Here is a 19,766-nt window from a genome sequence, read left to right on the forward strand (position 1 = left end):
CACAACAGTAAACATGATTACATTAATCTGGTAAACATCACCGCCTCTGTATCGGCACAGTCCCTTTGACTGGACCAAAGTAAGGTTTCAACATTTGTTTTGTTCAATAAAAGATGTATTTATCTGTGTGAGTTTCAGCTGGACAAACACAATTCTGCCCCTGAACAGAACAGCGACACAGTCGCAGTTCATGTCAGAGGTCATCGAGGGGTTAGCCAAGGTTAACACTGCCCCCTGAGTGAACAATCAATGTACCAGCCTTAACAGAAAGGCATTCTGGGATACTCAAGACACACTGGACAAAGGTGAAAACATAAATGATAAATCAATGATAAAATTTAAAATTAATATTAAAAAGCTGGACGACATTAAAATTACAAAAGGCAAGCCATCAAAACAACTGGAATACACATCAGAAAACTGGCATAAAAATCTGTTGGCGTGAGCGAGTTTTGTATAAAGCACACCATAGGGACGCACTGGAAACTACATATCCCACTGTCCTCCCTGCCTTGTTGGTTAGTAACTGGCAGAGGTTCATCATGCACAAGAGATAAAAACAGTCAAAAACAGCAGGGGAAAAAAGTGTGGCACTTTCATTCGCAGAATATACTGGAGTTGTATAATAACATTTAGGATGCAATACATCATGGGCCAGTTTTGCAGACACAGATTAAGCCCAGTCCTAGACTCAATTCAATTCTGAATGGCGATTCTCTATACAAAACTCAGTCTAGTCCAGGACTAAGCTTCATCTGTATCCATGAAACCGGCCCTATAACTGAATATCCTATTTAATCTTTTTTTTGTTCAACATAAAAGAAACATAGAAACGATTAAAATGTACACAGTAAGCTATAAAATGCTTATAAAATCTCTGACCTGCGCAGACTGCAGGATAGATCAGTAACTCTGAGCTGGATAAATGTTTAGACGCAGTTCTGTCATACATAGAGCCCGTAGAAATACCCGACTACATGATTTGAGTCATGTGACTGAATTTCCACCCTCATCCTCAAGGCCTTGAGTGTGTGGCAATAAATAATGAATTAGGAAAAGCATTTTCTGTTAAAGGGATGCACCACTCAGGAAACAAATATGATTCAAGTGCAACAATATTTGCTTTTCAAAAAGAGTTTGCCGTGAGAAAATTCCCAAAAGGCAACGATAGACCAGCATTTCAAATTTAAAAATCATCAAGAGCAAAAGCAGAGCAAAGGAGTTTGATCAATATGAGGGGGCATCCTCTGTCAAAAAAATAAATAAAATGATTGCTTAAAGAGCAAGCATAACCTTATTAATAATTTCACAGGGGCATATATCAGCACTAATATTTCCTTGGCACAATGGCACTAAAATCGAACCATATTTCAAAAACGCAATCCTTTTAATTAATTTTGAAATAATGTCAAAAGCCATTATTGTCTTGTTTGCAAAACACAAATGCACAACACCCAATCATATTCTCTTGGTTATAGGTCTGGAATTATTTTACAACTTATGGGACATTCAACAGCCAGTCTCCAGTTTAGCAGCTGTTCAACATGCTAACTACTTTAACTAAAAAAAGACACATAAAAAGTTGTTTATCCGTGTTCCTCGATGATATTTGAAAATGCTCAATTTAAGTTTGCCAACCTAAATTCTTGAACACAGGTCCACCAGAGAAAAAAATAACATAAAATCTCAGTCAGTTTAAAACACACTAACTGTAGCAAAGCGTCTTCCCATGCTAATTTTCCCGGCAGTGATGAAGTTACGTCGTTATAATTTGCACGCGGACGTATTCTGAACGCATTACCCGTTATTGGATTTTTAAAAATCCAATGAATGAATTACGTTAAATTCAAAAACTTTTAACTAAGTTGCCGAAAAATTCAGGGAATATCAAGACGCCGAGTACTTAAAAGGAGAACACGAATCTTTCTCCCATCTTATGAATTTCTCAAACCAATTTGGATGAATTTTGCGACAATTCTGAAAATAATTTCCTTGTCGAACGCAAATGTCAATGTGGTATTTCTCGCTAACGAATCGTCTCTTCGTAGGAAGCACACATCCACACATCATACAGTGATGACGTGTCAGCATGCATTTACTTTGGGTTCAAACTACGCAGGCCTACTTGAAAGCCTCGCTTGCGGTAATTGCGATAAATGTGGGCGGTGACTGATGCACCGTAATGGTCCGACTGTTTAACCAGAGGCTATAGTGACTTAGTGCTGCGCAGAGGGAGCAGTCAGTAAAAATCAGGTATTTCTAAGGGCCCTGGTTATACATCGCTGTACTACAAAGACAACCATTCACACTGAATACAGAGGCCTGGAGATGGAGCGCCGTCACCTGAAGGACATGGACCTTTAAAACTGAGCAACCACACAGGTTCTTTCTCTCTCTCATAGCGTATGTAACCTCCTGCGTCGCCAGCGTCCTTTCATCAATAATTTAAATACATTCATATTTAATTTCCTACAATCGTTTCGTTCCTCTCGTGATTAAAAAAAACGCGTGCTCAGGCCGTCCCGTAGGGAGGGGGAAGGGGCGTGTCACATGACGTCAATCCGAGGTCCTGTTTAATACACCAGTTACCCTGGGTTGGCTCAGCAGGTGCAGGTCACCCCACCCCCCCCCCCCGCCCGCCCCCCGCCCCCGCTGTTGCGATTGGCGGAGGCTGAGGGAGGGGGGGCAGGGTTAACCTGGCCGGGCGTGTCAGGGGGTGAACAGCACGGTCTTGATGTAGGCGATGGTGGTGTAGTTGAGCAGCATGGACACGTGCTCGCTCCCCGGCAGCGCCTGCAGGTGCACCGGCTGCGTCTGGCGGCCCACCCAGCGCTGGCAGGCCAAGGCGCTCCGCAGGTTCACCGTCCCGTCGCCGTCACCGTAGTCCACGGTGGGCTCCACGTCGGGGAAGCCGGCGCCGTAGTGGAAGGCCTCGGGCGTGTCCACGCCCGTCCCGTACAGGCAGTGCACGGGGACGCCGGGCGGCTCCAGCACGTTGACCAGCGGCTCCGTGTCGTGGCGCATGGCCCAGCCCTCCTCGAAGGCGATGTCGGAGAAGAAGCGCTGGTAGTCGCCCAGCGTGTAGTTCTCGTTGGGCGTGAACACCAGCACCTTGTCGGCGGGCCAGACGCTGCCGTAGGGGAGGAGCCAGGGGGTGGAGACCGCCGTGCGCTGCTGGGCGCGGATCTTCAGCGAGCTGATCAGCGGGATGCGGTTGTTATCGCCTGCAGGGGGAGGGGTTAGAGGAGGGGCATAGTGACAGGGAGGGGTTAGAGGAGGGGCACAGTGAGGGGGAGGGGTTAGAGGAGGGGCATAGTGAGGGGGAGGGGTTAGAGGAGGGGCATAGTGACGGGGAGGGGTTAGAGGGGCATAGTGATGGGGAGGGGTTAGAGGAGGGGCATAGTGAGGGGGAGGGGTTAGAGGAGGGGCATAGTGACGGGGAGGGGTTAGAGGAGGGGCATAGTGACGGGGAGGGGTTAGAGGAGGGGCAAAAAAAGCCAAACCACACAGCTTTCAACTCAAGCATATCAACGCAGCCAGGGCTACACGCATCTTTTTAATGACAGTCAAACACACACACATGCAAAAACTCTCTCAGGCCAGCACTCATTCACACGTGAACATTTCCTGAAGTTTAGAAAGATCAGATATTTCAAAAAATTTGAATTGACCCGCATTATCTCTGACACGGCACACACACACGCAGTCACAAAGCACGCTCGAGCACTCGCGCGCGCACACACACACACACACACACTCGCACGTTACCGGAGGCCATGACGCGCAGGGTCTTGGCCACGCCCCCCCAGGGGGCCCCCAGGGAGACGAAGCTCCTGATGTAGCGGTCCTTCCAGGACTGGGGCTGCTGGCTGAGGAAGTAGAGGGCGTACATGTTCCCCATGCTGTGGGCGATGAGCACCACGGGCCCGCCCGCCTTGTGCGCCATCTCCTCGATCATCTGCTGCAGGGCCAGGAAGTACGGCTTGTTCTCATCTGCAACGGCAGCCACAGAGCCCCACAGGGCCCCCTGTGACGACGCTATGACCAGCGGTGTAGCGGGGCCTGGCCCGTAGCTGACACACTACACTACAAGCATTTACCCAGAGCGACTCACACAACTTTGACATTGCATCAATTTATACAGCTGGATCTTATACTGAAGCAATGCAGGTTTGCTCAAGGGTACAACGGCAGTGTCCTACCCAGGAATCGAACCTGTGACCTTTAGGTTACGACACCAACTCCTTACCCATTATACTACAGCACAGTGTGGTCCGTATCAAAAGTATGGCTTGGTCTGTATAAACACAGAGGGGGGAGTAGGAGCAGTGTGGTCTGTATCTTACATAGAGGAGTCTGGTCCGTATTAACAGTGTAGTTTGGTCTGTATCTGCATAGAGAGGTGTGGTCCATGTTAATATAGAGGGGTGTGGTCTGTGTGAATATAGAGGAGTGTGGTCTGTACTTAAAGGGTGTATGAATGGGTGAAGTTTTATTTAGCAGAAAAATAGGAAGCATCACCAGTTGACAGAGATGCCATTCCAGTTTCATGTCCTTGTGTGCGTGCGTGTTTGTGAGGGTGTATGCATGCGAGTGTCTAAGTGTGTGAGACTGTGTGCGTGTGCGTGTGCGTGTGTGTGTGTGTGTGTGTGTGTGTGTGTGGCACTCACTCGGAGCCTTGCGCCAGTCGTAAGGAGCTCCCCGTAAGTCGTCGTCTCGAGTGTACCCCCAATCTGCCAGCGCCTGCGCTATGGTGAAGAAGTACATCCCTGCAATATACACACATCTTAGACTCTCTCTCACACACACACACACACACACACACACATCTTAGACACTCACTCACTCACTCACTCACACACACACTCTTTCATTCACTCACTCACACACACACACTCACACACACACACACAGACTTGCACATACAGAACTGGACACTTGCACACGTACGGGGTACTGACGGCCCACTCACCGACGCTCTGCTTCGACGGGTCCAGGTACTCCAAGGGGTATGTCTTCCCAAACCCCGGAACCCTCACATTCACCCCTGGGGGCGCCTCTGTCCTCCTCTTCCTCCAATTATAGATCAGCCTGCAAGACAAGGCCATAAGTCTCTGAAACACACTTACACACACACACCCACACACACAAACGCACACGTGCACACCTGCATCCCCCGGAAACCCAAACCACAAACACATGAGCGCCATGTGAGTTTTTTTTTTTTTTTTTTGGGCTTTAACCGTCTCTTGGAGTCATTAGACCGCGAGAAATTCATTTAACCGTGTTTTTCTGCCGTTCTGTCTGCCCCAGCACGCAAAAACAAGGATCTGGAAAAAAAGCTCTGAAAATCAATAAACATTTAAGCGGGCCATCTCTCAGTGATGCGTGCGCCTAGCCCAGGGAATTATTCATCCTAATTAAATTGAGCACTCAAGACATCGCGGGGCTAACTGAATGTCCACTTCATACTTGGGACGGTTCCACGCGCTCATTTGGGGTCCGCTCTAAGAAGAGGGAAGCAGAAGTGTTCGTTCCCCCACGGCATGCTGGGACAGCTTTGTGCGTGGCTTCCTAACCGATCATTTTTAACCCCTGATTCTCAGTGTCTGCTAATAGTGTTCTATAGTGACCAACCATCTGACCATGAGATGGTGATGGTATGGGCTGTGCGAGTGTGTGTGTGTGAGAGAGAGAGAGAGATAAAGAGAGAAAGACAGTGAGTGGAGGAAGGGGATTGAAATGGGCCTTGTTAGTGGGTCCCTCTACCTGACTGGGGTATTGAAAAATAAATCCTGCAGGATTTTAGCCAAAACCCTTTAACTCTGAATCAGAAACAAATTACAGAAGACACCTTGAGAGCAAGGTAAATGTTTCAGAAAAAAACATGAACATTTCAGATTCATTTTGGAAAATGTTCAGGGAAAGATGAAAATGTTAACAAAGTTCCTATAATTTAAATCAGAAATGATTACCATCTCATGTCTGCACAACATCAACAAACCAAAACACAGACCTCCTTCACATACCATAATTCATTCTTAGGTCCCTGCTCTAGGTCTAACTTCAAACACACACGCAAGCAAATCTCAAATTCAATTCCGCACACACGCGCACACACACATGGTTTCGAAAGTTATTTAGCACACAAACACATGCTGAGGGCATATGCTGTCTCTGTGCTGTCCCTTTATTATTAAACTGTAGACCAAAGCCATCTGCAGGCCTTTTGAAACCCCCCCACTGGGTACTCAGTTCCACTATTCCCCCATGACACCCCAGCACAGGTGTCCACGTGGTTTCAAATCCCAGTCCCTCAAACTCAGTTTCAGTCCCAATTCCTTAACCCAGGGGAACAAGGAAGTGGAAGTGAGGTGGGCAGAGAAGAGTACTGCTCTGACTGTGACTGTACACGCAACTTTTTTACCTGTGCCATCTGCTCAGAAGCAATAGGTAATTTAATTAACTATATTTTAAAAGTTAACAGTCTGCTGTAATGTAGTAGTCTGACACATTTACTATACGAGTTAGTTTAAGAAAATCCACGCATGATGCAGAAGAGCAAAAATGCCTTCAAGCTGTTTGTCGGTTGAAAGCATCCCCATTTGAAATCTCAGCATTAATCCTTGAACTTGAAGTACTGTATTTATGGAATTAATACTTTTAAAACCTTATCTTTCTTATATACAAATTTATACAATGCATTATCAATACCTAGTTCAGATTAAATTTTTTGATCATAAGAAAGTTCATCTTTTTTTTTGTTGTATTCATGAAGTGAACAAAGTTTTACTCTTTCCCAGAATTCACAAAGCCAGACATTTTTTTTTCCATCACCAAATATTTTGTCTTGGCTCCGCCCCTACTCAGCTCTTAATCCCACCCCCTCCCCTCCTCGACCATAAACCCCACTTACCTCTTGCTTGAAGGCCCACCCCATGCTCTCCTCACCTCATGTTGTCGATCCAGCAGTCGATGGCCACCGGCACCAGCAGCTCCATGTTCAGCCACAGGGTGAAGTAGTCATTGGTCTTCTTGTAGCAGATGTAGTGGACCACGCTGGGCTTGTCCAGCTTCGCCTCCAGCTGGTTCCCCAGGTCGCCTGGAACTGTGGGCGGCAAAGCAGGAACGGAATAATGGAATGAGCGCCCCCAGTGTAAAGCAGTTTGAGCTGCTCCAGGTCTCATGAGAAGCAAGGCACTATACTGAGCCCCCCACCCCCCACCCCACGTGGCTATCCACTAATCTGCTTCAAGTAAGGCCTGGAACGGCTCATCTGCTATGCATTCACAGCGTTACTTTCATCCCTGGTCAAGGAGTAGGGCCCACCAATCAGAAACCAGCTGCCTCAAGAGTATCACCATTCAAGATGGTGTACTCTTGGGATGCATAATTTACAGATATTCTGTAAACAAGTCAGACAGTTTGCCCTCGGTCTCATGTACCTTCTTACTCGAGGAGATCCTTAAACAGTAGTCTGTGTTGCTCTGCTCACTACGAATGTTCTGTCAACCTGGCTCAGTTGTAGATATTCGGTACGAGCTACCAAATAAGAACTTCAGATTCAACAACAGCAGACAGCTCTTAATGTTAATACATCACACAGCTGACCTTTGACCTCTGGTCAGATGTTCAGGGCTGAGTTCAAGACAACTGCAACCTTGCAAACCATTTTATACATGGAAGCAGTGCTGTATTACACATCCAGTTACAGTGTTGTAACTGTGCTGGTTGACCGGGCAAGCAGTGCTGTATTACACATCCAGTTCCAGAATGTTGTAACTGTGCTGGTTGACAGGGCATTCGTGTAAAATTGGACACCATTTCTTAAACAAGGTCACTTGCTGCTTCTGATCACACCATTTGCATGTCCACCAAATGGATCAGGGGTAAAAATACCTCTAAGGTTGTTTTGAAACACTGAAAGTTGCGTAGCATGACAGAAAAGCCCTGACGAAGGCAGATTTCAGTTGAAGCGTTGGATATACTGCATCGGAGAAATTAGTGTGTGACCTTTCTTTTTCAGTTTTACTTGAAAGTTTCCTGGTCTGCAACCTCACCAAACAAGGTGTGCGTTCTCTTTTTCACTTCAGAATAACTAACATTCATGAGAGAACTGTAGCAGAAACAATGTCCATCCAGAACACACCCCAGTGTTGTAATCTTTGGATAACCCACCTTGTGACCTGTGAATATTGCTCTCTTCACCTGACACAAACTATTGTGTAACATTCAGAATTTTTTTATATTGTAACTTTTATCTGTAACATGACAGAATACAGCTATTACAACTTTAACCTGCCTCAGTGGAATTTACAAAAACATCATTTGTATATAGTTGTAAGAAGGCTGGGAAAACTCGGTCATAAACAGTCTTTACAACACTGCTGTTGTTGCTGTACTAGCCCCGAGTCGTGCACAGATGGAACACTGCTTCAGCAGTTCAAGGAAAGCCCGAAGAGAGAAAGCAAAAGCCGAAGGTGCTCGTGTGAAATTTTAAGTTGCTTATCTTACAACATCCTTGCAAATCGGCTTGATTTAAACGGACATGTCGAAGCCTATTTCTCTCTTTCTAATAGGAAAAGGCCATGCGCTCGCCAGAAGAACTTGGACGCTGTGTGTGTCTAAGGGATCACGCCGGGGCAAGAGAAACCGCATCTGAACAAGAATTACATAAATAAGCGAACCGCAGTCAGTGCTATCACAGACGGGCACACGTTTGGTGTACTGGCTCACTGGTTAATGTTTTTCCAAGCGCGTGATAAGGCGCCTGACAACCCCATCTGATATTTTAAAACAGTGGTTCCCAAACTCAGACCACTGTCTATTACTGGTTTTTGTTCCAAACACAATTGTAATCCCAGCATTTTAGAGGGATTATTTAGCATTTTAAGGCACATTGTGTCAGAAATATCTATGCTTGCCAGGAAGAATAAAGGTCCCATGTTCACATTGTGCCACATTGCAAACAATTACATAAAAAAGAGGTAACAACATTTTAACTTATCCCATTAGAGACCGAGTGAACGGATATAGGCTCCTATTTGGTACAACGTGGACACACGGCGACGTAAACTAACAGTTTGGCACATGAAGAACTCAAAGACAAAGCAAATGATAACGAGCCAAACCTGCATTCGGTTAATAAGCCTGTTTATTAATCGCAGTCTTTAATTTGATCAATTAAAAATATTGTTACCTCTTGGACGAGGTTGGGAACCATTGTTTAAGAGCACGCAAAGGAGCAGACAATGCCATTTCATTAACATTTGTTTATACATGCAGTTAGATGATTTGACAATAGTGTTTCGTGCCGTGTAGCTAAAAGCCGACTCCTCTCAAGATACAGAACTAAGTAGCTACTTGTCTAAACTCATTCAGATACACATTATGGTCGATCTGGCCTGTGTTGCTGTGTTAGTTAGGGTCCTGTGCTTTTGCACTAGTTACAGTAGCCTGCTCGTTTGGAACAGGAATATAATTAGCAAGCTAGCTAGCTGCCAAAACCTTATTGTCGATGAGTCACGTATCTTTACACTGTCATATGATCAGTGAAGTGCAAAACAACGCCGGACGTGGTGTTAACCGTTCAGTACAGAAAAGCTCAAGTCCCGCAAACAAATAAACCACCGCAATCATGGTGTAGGCTACTTGCAGAAACGATGGCCATTTAGCTCACGAAGTTGATAGCTAGTTGGATATAGTCGTTTAATTTTGCATCCAACGGAGGCATTTGTACAGGCACTCGTTGTGCTCGGGGCAAGTGTTTGTAAATACGGCCATTTACGTGCGATTACTTAAATAAGCAACACATAAAAATGCTCCCGGCGTTATTCAAGATATTAACGTTGCTTCATGATAGTTAATGTCATACCAAATGTACAGGCGAACACAATCGGATAATAGCAACAGCAGAAGAGCTATCACAGCTAATTATTTTGGGTGCGTTCTGTTATTCATCTTCTGCGAATGTCTATTTCCCTGCCGACAGTTGGGCTAAAAGCACTTTAACCTTTCATTGTGGCTAGTATTGGCTTATTGGAACAGATTCATTTACACTTGCCAGATAACGTTAGCTAGATAATTGTGTCTTGTGAGTGACCTATCTCCAGAGTCTTTTTAAAATATAAACTAGATACAGGTTAGTTGCAGTGATAACTACAGATGGTTTAGCCAACTTACTCAAGACGACAGGGGGTCTCGCCGCGCTGGAGTTGCCAGGGTTTTTGTTTATTGGAGTTCCATAGCAAAATGCCACACAAAACAGCTGGAGCAGCGGCAGAATCAGCCCATTATAGGACACCATCTCTCCCGATGGCTCATTACTTGGTAATTGAAACGAAACTAGGGTGTTATATTGTCCGAAGACTTAGCTTCACTAGCGCCTTTTTAAAGAAAACGCAATCAACATAAGGCAATCGCGATAAGAGATTGAAAACAAACAGAGAAATGATCGCTCAGCCAGTTCCAGGTCCTGTCGGCTGAAGTCTGAATAAGATGCAGCCAGATAGTATCGAGGAAGAGAGGGCGGGGCAGGGAAACTAATGAGACTGATTCAATCGATTCGCCGATTGAAGAACAAGAACAAGAACACGAACTCGAGTCTTGTGAGCTGAAAAATGTTGTTTATTTCAAGCGGTTAGGACATTAACTTAACTAGGAAAAAAACGAAGGTTTGCAAGATGATATCTATGGGGAAGACTGTTTAGCCTACTGCTTTTATCATATTGCAATTTAAAAAAATAAATTATTTTCAACAAAATGCAGTGATACGTTTGGGATTCGGGAAACTATTCGTTCAATTTTTTTCTATTTCGACATTTTTTATAAACTTTGGCCTACTGCTTGCTAGACAGTAATGCTATCACCTTAGCAACACAAACATACGCACGCGATAGAAACCACACCACGCTGCAGTGCAATTAAACAGTCAGACACCAATTGTTTTGTTATTTTTCTGTTGGAAGCACTGCAACTGAAGCTTGTGCATTCCCCCCATAAACACTGCAAAGTAGTGACTATTGCCCACGCTCATTGGAAGACATTTACATCTCTCAGTGGCAACTGGTTACCTGTAGGTTCCTGATGAGGCGCTAGGGGGCGCTGATGCAGTGGGAAGTAGCCCAACGAACACTGGCCAACTAAACACAACTGCCGTGTCTGGGCAAACAAGTTGTGTAGCACTGCTGTGGAGACCCTGTCATAGTTACATACTGTAGCCTACTTGTGTAGCCTTGCCTTGAACCAGGCTCTGGAACTCAGCTTACACGTGTGGTGAATGCTTTTAATTACTGAGACCCAGTTCCCCTACATTCAAAAATATGCGTTCCAGCTAAATGTTTAAGTTAGAATATTATGGATTGTGATGTCATATTTTAGAATTTGCCATACAGAACATACAATGCAAGCCAGCAGTCATGGCTGGAGTTTCTCCCCAGTGTTTTTCACATCTCAGTCTGAACGCAGGTGTAGTTTAGGCGTAGCACTGTGATAGCTACCATATCCACCACCCTCACCTCCTGTTTTATATCAGTACATGCTCACGTTGCCGGGGTAAGACTGATTTATACGTGTACACAGCACACATGCGATCACTTGCATACATGGGCAATTTGTAGCCCAATTGTTTAAGAACTGGGTTTGCAAACCTATGGTTGTAGGATTGATTCCAACATCAGGCACTGCTGTTGTGACCTTGAGCGAGGTCCTTAACCTGAATTGCTCTAGTAAATATTGTTGTGGACTGATATTAGGAACGCCTGCTTTTTAGGTTAGGATGGGCACATCCATACGTTTTAGAACGCTATGTAAATCCAGTGGGGGATGGGGGCAGTCTCTTCCCCAGGGTTCAAAAGTGAACCCATTACCTGGAAGATGATGGTAAAGAGGGACGTTAATAATCGACTGTTTGAATCAGAACATTTTGTCAGAACATTAAATAAACTCCTAAAACAAAAAATAACGAAGACACCCACAACCTGTTTTGCTTTGGGGCCTGAAGGCAAGGATGACCACGATAGAAGGCCTGTGGATGAAAGTACACATTAGATAACTCACCTGACCCTCATGTTTTTGATTTGGGACTGTCTCACTGCGAGTCCCTGTAGCCCCCTGTTTTTATTTTCTTTTGCTGCACACAAGGTTTGCAAGAGGAAGACTGCATACTGCTTTTATTGTGATTGCAGTTGTGAAAAATCAATGGTTTTCAACTAAATTCAGTGATATGTTCGGGATTCAGGAAACTACTCGTTAAATTTTTTTTTAAATCTCACTGTTCGCTGTAGATTTTAATTTTCTTTTGCTGCACACACACCCAGGTACACAGCACTGGGTTTGGCACACTTCTACCCTCAAAAGCTTTAGGTTTAGGAGCTGGGTTATAGATACCCATCTCAATAAATGGACTGTATGTAAAGAAGAAGAAAGTAAGCTGTGTGAGTTGTTCTGGGTAAGAGAATGTGCCTTGAATTTAAATATCCTCAATCACAAGTGCTCACACATGCTCGCTAAAAGTTATACTTCTTCTTCTTCTTCTTTCAGCTGTTCCCTTTAGGGGCCGCCACAGCAGATCAGATCCGCATATTTGATTTGGCATATGTTTTTACGCCGGATGCCCTTCTTGACGCAACCCTCCCCATTTATCTGGGCTTGGGACCGGCACTATTAATGCACTGGCTTGCGCATCCCCAGTGGCTGGGCTCGCTAAAAGTTATACACACATACTTAATCACACACGTGTTCATCCGCACACCGAATCGCACACGCGCTCAAACACATACACTCGATCGCACACACGATCATGCACACAGCCTCTGTACAACCTTTGGGAACCTGGCACCCAGTGTAAATGAGTGTAGTTCATAGGAAGCCAACAGTTTGAACGTGAAGATAACTGGGTTAAGAGGAAAATACTATACCGGCCTCAGAGTACCCAGATGGCCACATATGACTGTAACCGTAATTCAGCGGTAGGGGAGGGGGTGGGGTTTAAAGATTTAAAGTTTACTGGAGTTTACGGCCCCACAAAGGTGAAACAAATGATCAATTTTACATGGAAATGGGGACAGTCAGGGGAAGAGAACTTTGATTTGTACCCCAAAGATAAAGGTTCTATACTGGAGAGATACTGACATTTACAATAGACCCTGACCTGGCCAGTTTAAATCTCTTCAACCCCAAACCAGGATACTGTCCATTAGAATGGAAATCGCATCAACCAGCCCATATTCAGTAGAATGATATACCTTCGCGGGGAGAGACTTTTTATGTTCGTAAGGGGAGAATGCCTTTCTGATTTTTGGGCACGGTTTAACCTTGCTTTAGCCATCGTGTTCACACACATTGATCTGTATTTTGCTTATAGACAAATTATTTCTGAACCAGGAGCTCCCCTGAATGACAAAAAAATGTGGAATTGTGAAAGACACAGTGAGGAAGTTCAACTGCGATGAGAGATGGTGGAGGAGAGATGATGGGAATAAGGAGATACGGACACACTTATGTGTCTTAATCTTTTATTAATACGACATACCCTGAAAAAAACAGAGCTATTATAACACATGATGTGACCACAGGAACCAGTGACAAGGACAGAGAGGGTAATTCCTGCCGTGAGAAGGAAACAAGAAGTTTCATTCAGTTTCTGTGGTTCTTTTTTGCCACCTGCCCGGGCCATGATTGCACGCAGCGGGTAAACAGTGTGTGGAGTTGTTGTGAATCTTCCTCTCTCGGCTAACACTTTCACCAAATGTGGCCTGGAAACACAGGAAGAGGACGGAACAACCAGCTTTCACTGGCAAGCATGAAAGAGTAAGGCCACCAACGGTGAAACTTAACCAGACGTCAAAAAACCAAACTGTCAACTCTGAGAAAATCAAACAAAAAAAACCTTTGAACATTACTACTAAATCTACTACAAACTACTTAATAGAAAATTATCTATCTTACAACAAGAGAATGGGTGCAGGGAAGATACATTAGTGGGAGGTGAGGGAAAGAGACAGAGCTACAGTACGTGCACAGCGTTCACCTGCGTACAGAAAGCAGCCAGAGCATCCCGAACGAACATCAGCCAGTGGCGTGCAGACGGAGCACGTTAGCCCGTTGCTATGGGATACGAGAGTAATAAGGATACGTGTACAGGTGACGATGATGTCACACTCTTGGCTACACTCTCGACCTGGTTTGCGTCTGTCACAGTGGTGGCTGTTTTTGCTTCAACAGTGTCCGAAGATTGGCTTGGAGGGTGGTGGTAGGGGGGGATTGGGGTGAGAGTGAGTCGGAGGGGTGCAACTATAGCCCCGCCGTGTAATTGGTTGACGCAGGGGAGTCGGTGGGGGGCTGGTCGGTCGCGGCGGGGGGGGTAGGGGCGGGGCCATGATCGGGTGCGTCGAGGCTGGGGGGGTCCTCCGTGGGGTCGGGCTCCTCGCTCAGCGGGCCCAGCAGGATGTTCTGGATGAGGGTGAGCACGCGGGCGTCAAAGACGATGTCCAGGTGGGGCAGGCGGCGGAGCTCGGTGATGTGGACGGGCTGGTCCTGCTTCCCCACCCACCGTTTGCACAGGCTCATGCTGCGGCTGTCCACTGTGTCGTCGCCGTCGTCATACAGGATGTCCACGGGGTCGGCGTTGGGGAAGTTCTCGTCGTACACGTAGGTGACCGGGGTGGGGAGCCCCACTCCGTACAGGCAGTGCACCTCCACACCAGGAGGGGGCAGGCCGGCTGTCAGGTCCTTGGTGTCCTCCCACATGTACCAGCCGTCCTCGAAGTTGATGTCCGTGAAGAAGCGCTGGTAGTCTTTGTTGGTGTAGTTGAAAGAGGGGGTGGAGATCAAGACGTGGTCGCTGTGCCAGGCCTCCATGGTGGGGATCATCCAGGGGTTGGTGGTGGTCATTCGCTGCTCCTCGCGAATCTTGATGGTGGACACCAGCGGGATGCCGTCGTTCTCACCTGCAGGAAACAGGGTGGGGTCAGGTACTCTCATGTTTCACTGAAATCAACAAAACCCATGACTCAACAATTTTTTTTAAAAAAGGCAGCCATCTGAGCACCACTTCCTGGTATTTGGAACTTTGTTGCTTTGTCTTTTACAGGTGAGAGACACACAGAGACAGACCCTACGGGTGAGAGACACAGAGACTGACCCTACAGGTGAGTAACACAGAGACTGACCCTACAGGTGAGAGACACACAGAGACAGACCCTACAGGTGAGTAACACAGAGACAGACCCTACAGGTGAGTAACACAGAGACAGACCCTACAGGTGAGAGACACACAGAGACAGACCCTACAGGTGAGTAACACAGAGACAGACCCTACAGGTGAGAGACACAGAGACAGACCCTACAGGTGAGTAACACAGAGACAGACCCTACAGGTGAGTAACACAGAGACTGACCCTACAGGTGAGTAACACAGAGACTGACCCTACAGGTGAGAGACACACAGAGACAGACCCTACAGGTGAGTAACACAGAGACAGACCCTACAGGTGAGTAACACAGAGACTGACCCTACAGGTGAGAGACACAGAGACAGACCCTACAGGTGAGTGACACAGAGACTGACCCTACAGGAGAGAGACACAGAGACTGACCCTACAGGTGAGAGACACAGAGACAGACCCTACAGGTGAGAGACATAGAGACAGACCCTACAGGTGAGAGACACACAGAGACTGACCCTACAGGAGAGAGACACAGAGACTGACCCTACAGGAGAGAGACACACAGAGACAGCCCATACAGGTAATTGGTCAGTGCGAGGCCCACCTGAGGCCAGCACCCTGAGGGTTTTGACGGCCCCGCCCCAGGGTGCGCCCAGCGAGATGAAGCTCCTGATGTAGCGGTCCTTCCAGGCCTGCGGCTGGTGGTTCAGGAAGTACAGGATGTAGTTGCAGCCCATGCTGTGGCCCAGCAGGTAGACGGGGTGCTGGTACTCCTCGTACATCTCCTCCACCAGCTTCTTCAGCCGCGAGAAGTACTCCGCGTGCTGGTCTTACACGGGCGGAAGGGAGCATAATCATCCTCTCAGTTTCATTCGCCAGCAAACCAACAGAACCCCCCATTACTATTCACACAATCACACAATGAAACATTGTTTATGCCAGTAAAATCTTACTTTAATTTGAGAACAGCTGTACGTCCCTTAAGTCTATGTGCCCATGCATTGCTGTGTCCGTGTGTGAGCGCAGACAAGCTTATTTACAGTATGTGGACATGCATCATAGTGCACAGTGTAAGTACTCAGATACGTATCCATCTACATGTCCAAGTTAACATACGTGTGTGTGTTCTTCTGTACATACATGTCTCTGTTAGTACAATATACTGTATGTATGTGTGCATGTGTTTGTGTGTATGTTAATATATATTTATATATATTTGTGGAAGTACTCTGCATGCTCATCTGAGACAGACAGAAGAGAATAGAATTATTTATATTCATAATATAATTCATCAATGAATTGATAGAACCCGCTTATTATTATTCACCTAATGATATAACCTTGTGTTGTCAAGTTCGTAAATCTTATTTAAATTTTAAAGGGGCTGTACCTTCCTTAAGTCTGTGTGCTCATGTGTCGCTGTGTCTGTGTACGAACTCTTACATGCTTATACATGCAGTACATATACAATATATGTTTGTTTGTGTGTGTTCGTATATACGTCTATTAATGCTGTATGTATTAGCATAGAAATGTACGCGTGTGCATGTGTGTGTTATTACATGGTACACATGTGTACGCGTGTGCATGTGTGTGTTATTACATATTACACACGTGTACGCGTGTGCATGTCTGTGTTATTACGTAGTACACATGTACGCGTATGCAGCAGCACTCAGCCCTTACTGGGGGCGATCCTCCAGTCGTAGGGAGCTGCACGGATGGTCTCGTTGCGGACGTACCCCAGGTTCACAAGGTGCTGGACCATTGTGTGGAAGTACCCTGGGAAAGATAAGCAGCAGTGTTCATATGCGTGTCTTTAATCTTTATTATTAACATATTATACATTCATCCAGCTGGATATTGTTAGGATATTTTGCCCTTATTCGTGGAGTCAAATGCAGGACGATGAAGAACACGCTGACAAAGTTTCCTCAGAGGATTTGGTGTTTAATTCAATGCGCAAGGGAGAGACAGACCCAGCACACTCGGGCGCTGCGCTGAGAGAATCTCTGCCCATCACACTGTGTGGTGTCTAGATATACAGTTTTCATTCATACACATCAAAAGATTGAGTTAATTGGCGGGCCGGAGACAAATGGTCTTGTCCCTCCCTGGGAACCCTCAGAGCCATTTAGCATAGGAATGTGACATCCTTGCTGCGGACGCTAGAGGTGTTATACTGAGACACACTACAGAGGGGCTAGACACAGAGGCATGCAAACTACAGACACAGTAATGGTATGAAAAGGGAACACAATACACATTAATGGATGGATGAAAATTATTCAGAGAGAGAGAGGGAGAGAGAGAGGGAAAGGTGTCCTCACCAGTCAACCTGTTTGCATCCAGGAACTCCACCGGGTAAGTTTGGCCAAACCCCGGGACCCTTACATCCACCCCGGGGGCATTGGTGGCCTTTCGGGTCGTCCTGTTGTACACGATCCTACAGCGGGAAAATACGTGAGGTTACTCATCACTCAGGACTCTGCCAACACCCCCCCCCCCCCACACACACACACACACACACCACCCCCTCCCATCTCAGGGGACAGTGCTACTGTGTCAGCAGTCAATAATCGGAGCTGCACTTTAGTGACACTGGAAAGAAAGCCCATTTGACCTGTTTATCTTTGGCAGAATACCCACTTTTCCCAGGACAATGTACAGCGTTTGCCATCCGTGTGCACTTTGAACAGCCGGGTGTTTGCCGAAGCAATTCAGGTTAACTGTCCCTCGTGGCTTCGCGTGACGGCGGGAATCAAACACATCATGCGTATCCGGTCGGCAGCGTAGCACAGTGGGTAAGGAACTGAAAGGTCATATTGGTCATAGGTTCGATTCCTGGGTAGGACACTGCCGTTGTACCCTTGAGCAAGGTACTTAACCCGAATTGCTTCAGTACACATCCAGCTGTATAAATGGATACAATGTAAAATGCTATGTAAAAGTTCTGTAAGTCGCTCTGGATAAGAGCGTCTACTAAATGCCTGTAATGTAATGTAATGTATCCCTGTGTGTGGTTGTGTTGGGGAATAGGGCCTGTAACATAGGCCTGTAACCGGGAGGTTGTTTGTTGGATTCCTCATTGGGGTCATGGTCAGCGCTACCCTTGCGTGAAGTTTTGTTTTTACGGAAACGGCCCGTCGGTCCCTTCCTCACCGGATGTTGTCGATCCAGCAGTCGAGGCCGATGGGCATGAACATGTTGAGGTCGATCCACAGGGGGAAGTAGTCTTCGGTCTTCTTGTAGCAGAGCCAGTGCACCAGGGCGGGCTTGTCGATCTTGGCCTCCAGACGGTTCCCGAGGTTCCCCGGCACTGTCCCGGCAAGGTTAAAGGTCGCAGGGTTAACCACCAAGCTATGTTCCTCCCGCTACCATCCCCCTCCCCCTCACCACCCACCCCCCCCCCCCCTCACCCCACCCTTTACCACCCCAGCTCTCCGAAAGGAGGGTGTGAACTCGGGGGGTTTTCTCGCCAACATTAGCACAGGAAACGGGAGCCTCTCTCTCAGGCGGACAGCTCCTCCTGCTCCGATAAAAAACAAAAAAACAGACGATTTCTGGAATAAAGTCCAGCCTGCCCTGCACACGTGGACAGAGCCGAAGTTGTGAAACGGCTGACCACGCGCCTCCACCCGCCCCAGCCGCTGCAGAGCGAGCCGCTGCCTCGCTCTCCTCCCCGCCGGTCCGTCTCTGTCCCCCGCGCCCGTCTCACCCCCTCTTCCCCCGGGACGGCGCGAGAGCCTGCCGCAGAAACCCCGACGCCTCCCCGCGACTAACGTACCGGTCACATGACCCGTCTCCTTTGTGCCCGCTGCCCTCTGGAGAACAGTGCGTTGTGGGAAATGTGTCCAGGGAAACAAACAGGAGACCGACGGGAGGCTTCACACGTACTGTACCCAGCGCTACCCTCGAGCCACACCCCGCCCACCGCACAACCGCACCACCCTCTAGGACTACCCCTCCCCAACCACTGCCCGCCTCTCGTCAAGCCTACCCACCACTCCCTGCGGTCCACCTCTCAACCTCCCACTGCTCCAGGGACTGGTGCCATCCAAAAAAGGTTGCAAATATCATATGATGAGGATTTCTGAGATTACGTAATATGCCCCTTACTCTTCATTCTCATACTCCCCTGAAAGCACCCCCCATGCCCACACACACTCTGCACATTGACTGTAATGTGGATCCACACACACACAACTTTTTATACAGTGTGTGAGTGACAGTCATTACATTACATTACATTACAATCAGAACAAAAACCATATTATTAGAATACCCCCCTCCTCCCCTCAGTGCCCTTGGACCAAATTTCCCTGAACTCACCTATGATCACAGGTGGGGTGCTGTTGTTCTGGTTGTGCCGGGACTTGCCGTTGGCGTTGGGCGGGAAGATGATGTTGAGGATCCAGAAGGCGGCGGCGTGCTGGAGTGCCAGGAGCAGCAGAAGAACGGGTGCCAGGGCACGCAAAAACTCCATTTTTCCCCCTCTGTCTTTCTCTGTCCGACCCTCTCGCAGTGTGCTGCAATCTCAGCAGCGGGAGCAAGACTGAACTATTCATACCACCTCCCCGCAGGCGGGGGAACAGGGGG

The 19,766-nt window shown here is 47.1% G+C and overlaps 2 protein-coding genes across 4 annotated transcripts; both read right to left on the minus strand.

Moving 5' to 3' along the window:
- Positions 1 to 2,634: 2,634 nt before the first annotated feature.
- On the minus strand, positions 2,635 to 10,488 carry pla2g15 (phospholipase A2, group XV). 2 transcript variants are annotated; one of them, XM_035395350.1, is made up of 6 exons: positions 8,996 to 9,014; positions 6,952 to 7,108; positions 4,973 to 5,091; positions 4,671 to 4,769; positions 3,769 to 3,993; positions 2,635 to 3,224 (listed from the first exon to the last, which is right to left on the minus strand). In XM_035395350.1, the coding sequence occupies exons 2-6, from the start codon at positions 6,999 to 7,001 to the stop codon at positions 2,710 to 2,712; spliced, it is 1,008 nt and encodes a 335-aa protein (XP_035251241.1). In that variant the 5' UTR covers positions 7,002 to 7,108; positions 8,996 to 9,014; the 3' UTR covers positions 2,635 to 2,709. The 2 variants fall into 2 exon arrangements, with proteins under 2 accessions (XP_035251241.1, XP_035251240.1); XM_035395349.1 differs by lacking the exon at positions 8,996 to 9,014 and adding an exon at positions 10,183 to 10,488 and having other exon boundaries at positions 2,636 to 3,224.
- A 3,009-nt stretch (positions 10,489 to 13,497) lies between these two features.
- Positions 13,498 to 19,741, minus strand: lcat (lecithin-cholesterol acyltransferase). 2 transcript variants are annotated; one of them, XM_035395347.1, is made up of 6 exons: positions 19,500 to 19,741; positions 18,330 to 18,486; positions 17,498 to 17,613; positions 16,854 to 16,949; positions 15,772 to 15,996; positions 13,498 to 14,948 (listed from the first exon to the last, which is right to left on the minus strand). In XM_035395347.1, the coding sequence occupies exons 1-6, from the start codon at positions 19,651 to 19,653 to the stop codon at positions 14,293 to 14,295; spliced, it is 1,404 nt and encodes a 467-aa protein (XP_035251238.1). In that variant the 5' UTR covers positions 19,654 to 19,741; the 3' UTR covers positions 13,498 to 14,292. The 2 variants fall into 2 exon arrangements, with proteins under 2 accessions (XP_035251238.1, XP_035251239.1); XM_035395348.1 differs by lacking the exon at positions 19,500 to 19,741 and adding an exon at positions 18,955 to 19,102.
- Positions 19,742 to 19,766: the final 25 nt, after the last annotated feature.

This window comes from Anguilla anguilla, chromosome 16 (genome assembly GCF_013347855.1).
Source record: "Anguilla anguilla isolate fAngAng1 chromosome 16, fAngAng1.pri, whole genome shotgun sequence".
NCBI classification, from domain to species: Eukaryota; Metazoa; Chordata; class Actinopteri; order Anguilliformes; family Anguillidae; genus Anguilla; species Anguilla anguilla.